This window comes from Cebus imitator, unplaced genomic scaffold, assembly GCF_001604975.1.
Source record: "Cebus imitator isolate Cc_AM_T3 unplaced genomic scaffold, Cebus_imitator-1.0 Scaffold82, whole genome shotgun sequence".
NCBI lineage: Eukaryota > Metazoa > Chordata > Mammalia > Primates > Cebidae > Cebus > Cebus imitator.
In genome coordinates, this window is record NW_016107397.1 from 4795513 (window position 1) to 4797762 (window position 2250).

General features: G+C 50.5%; 1 protein-coding gene across 1 annotated transcript in view; it reads right to left on the reverse strand.

Annotated features, from left to right (window-relative positions):
* Positions 1 to 28: 28 nt before the first annotated feature.
* The window catches only part of ARPC1A (actin related protein 2/3 complex subunit 1A), a 21578-nt gene continuing 19356 nt past the window's right edge, over positions 29 to 2250 (reverse strand). Inside the window, exon 7 of the mRNA XM_017533684.2 lies at positions 29 to 275. Coding sequence (XP_017389173.1) covers positions 237 to 275 — 39 coding nt within the window. The 3' untranslated portion in view covers positions 29 to 236. The remainder of the gene's footprint in view (positions 276 to 2250) is intronic.

Genomic DNA, 2250 nt, shown 5'->3' on the forward strand with positions numbered 1-2250 from the left:
AAAAAAAAAAAAAAAAAAAAAAAAAAAAAAAAAAAAAAAAAAAAAAACAACAACAAAAATCACTGCTTTTAAAAAACCAACACTTTCACCAATTTTATATTCAAACAAAACCACAAGGTATTGGCGTGATATGTGTTTTCAGTGTTTCCTCGGGGCTGGCTTCCTCACCATCGTGCCACGGCACAGCTGCGGTCAGCCACAGTTTGTCATGCTGGACGGCGGAGGCTCACTCAGCTTCACATTATCCGGAGGCCCTGGATGGAAGACTCGAGGGTCTTGGAAAAGGTGGGAAGAGCACTGATGTCACTGACGAGTGTCCACCGTGAGGTTTTCCCCATGCTAGGTATTATATCAATCCCTCCTCATCAGGGGAGGTTTGGCCTGTCCCCACCCTGAACCTGGCCCTGCCACCTGAGACAGGCTCTCCCAGGACTAAACCTGCAGAGATGCTCCAGGCCCGGTTTCCCTTGTCCCCACTGACCCCACTCACAGGCTCTGGGCACACTCCTCTCACTCCTCTGTTTTTTTTTTTTTTTGAGACAGGGTCTTGTTCTATTGCCACAGGCTGGAGTGCAGTGGTGTGACCGAAGCTCACTGCAGCCTCCAACTTCTGGGCTCAAGTGATCCTCCTGTTTCAGCCTTTCAAGTAGCTGAGACTAAAGGCACACATCACTGCACCTAGCTTATATATATTTGAGATGGAGTCTCGCTCTATCACCCAGGCTGGAGTGCAGTGGTGCGATCTCGGCTCACTGCAACCTCCGCCTTCTGGGGTCAAGTGATTCTCCTGCCTCAGCCTCCTCAGTAGCTGGTACTATAGGCTGGTGCCACCATGCCCAGCTAATTTCTGTATTTTTGGTACAGATGGGGTTTCACCGTATTGGTCAGGATGGTCTTGAACTCCTGACCTTGTGATCCACCGGCCTTGGTCTCCCAAAGTGCTGGGATTACAGGCGTGAGCCATCATGCCTGGCCCATTATATATATTTTTAAATAAAGACAGGGTCTCACTATTTTCCCAGGCTGGTCTCGAACTCCTGCACTCAGGACAGGGAAGGAGGGAGACGAAGTGAGCCTCGGCTTCCTAAAGTGCTGGGATTACAGGTGTGGATCAGCATGCCTGGCTACACCTGGCTTTTTTATAGAGATGAGGTCACGCTATATTGCCCAAGCTGGTCTCAAACTCCTGGCCTCAAGCGATTCTCCCATTTTGGCCTCCCAAAGTGCTGGGATGACAGGCATGAGCCACTGCGCCTGGCTGGCCACAACTCTTTTTTCTAGTTCCATCCCATGCTTCTGTAGGACCACACCATGGGCAGTGCCTCAAAGGCAGTGTACGCTCTCTGAAGCCCAGGCTGGCCTGGCTGTGCTGTGCCTGCAGCTTAGGATGCTCGCCTGTGCTTTCTCAACTCATAGTCCCCTCCCCTCCAAAATCCATGGCAGCTCAAGATGCCGCTCAAGTACAACCTTTTCCCTGCAGTGCAAGCAGTCCACACGTATTCCCAGACTCCTCTGTATGAAAACAGGCACTGGCTTCTCTTCTGAGCTCTGCCAAATCCCCTGCCCAGCCCCTGTATCCACCTCTCTCTTCTACCAGACAGGCTAGTTCAGTGTCCAGCACCATGCATGGGAACCAGCAGATACTTAGTAAATGTTTATTAAATTAATTAGTGTAAGCCATAAATATATATCTACATAGTTAAATGTGGGCTGGCGTCCAATAGGGCCTGCTTCTAAAACAGCACTCCATTTTTCCTCAGTGAATGAACGGACATCTAGAAGCAAACATTTCATCTCACTGAGAATGTACTGTTCTTCTGTGGATGACTTAGGTTGTAAACAGATCTCCGGCTGGGCGTGGTGGCTCATGCCTCTAATCCCAAGCACTTTGGAAGGCCGACGTGGGCGGCTCACCGGAGGTCAGGAGTTCAAGACCAGCCTGATCAACATGGAGAAACACCGTTTCTGCTAAAAATACAAAATTAGCCCAGTGTGGTGGTACATGCCTGTAATCCCAGCTACTCGGGAGGCTGGAGACAGGAGAATCACTTGAACCTGGGAGGTGGAGGTTGTGGTTAGCCGAGATGGCACCATTGTACTCCAGACTGGGCAACAAGAGTGAAACTCTGTCGGCCGGGCGCGGTGGCTCAAGCCTGTAATCCCAGCACTTTGGGAGGCCGAGGCGGGTGGATCACAAGGTCAAGAGATCGAGACCATCCTGGTCAACATGGTGAAACCCCGTCTCTACTA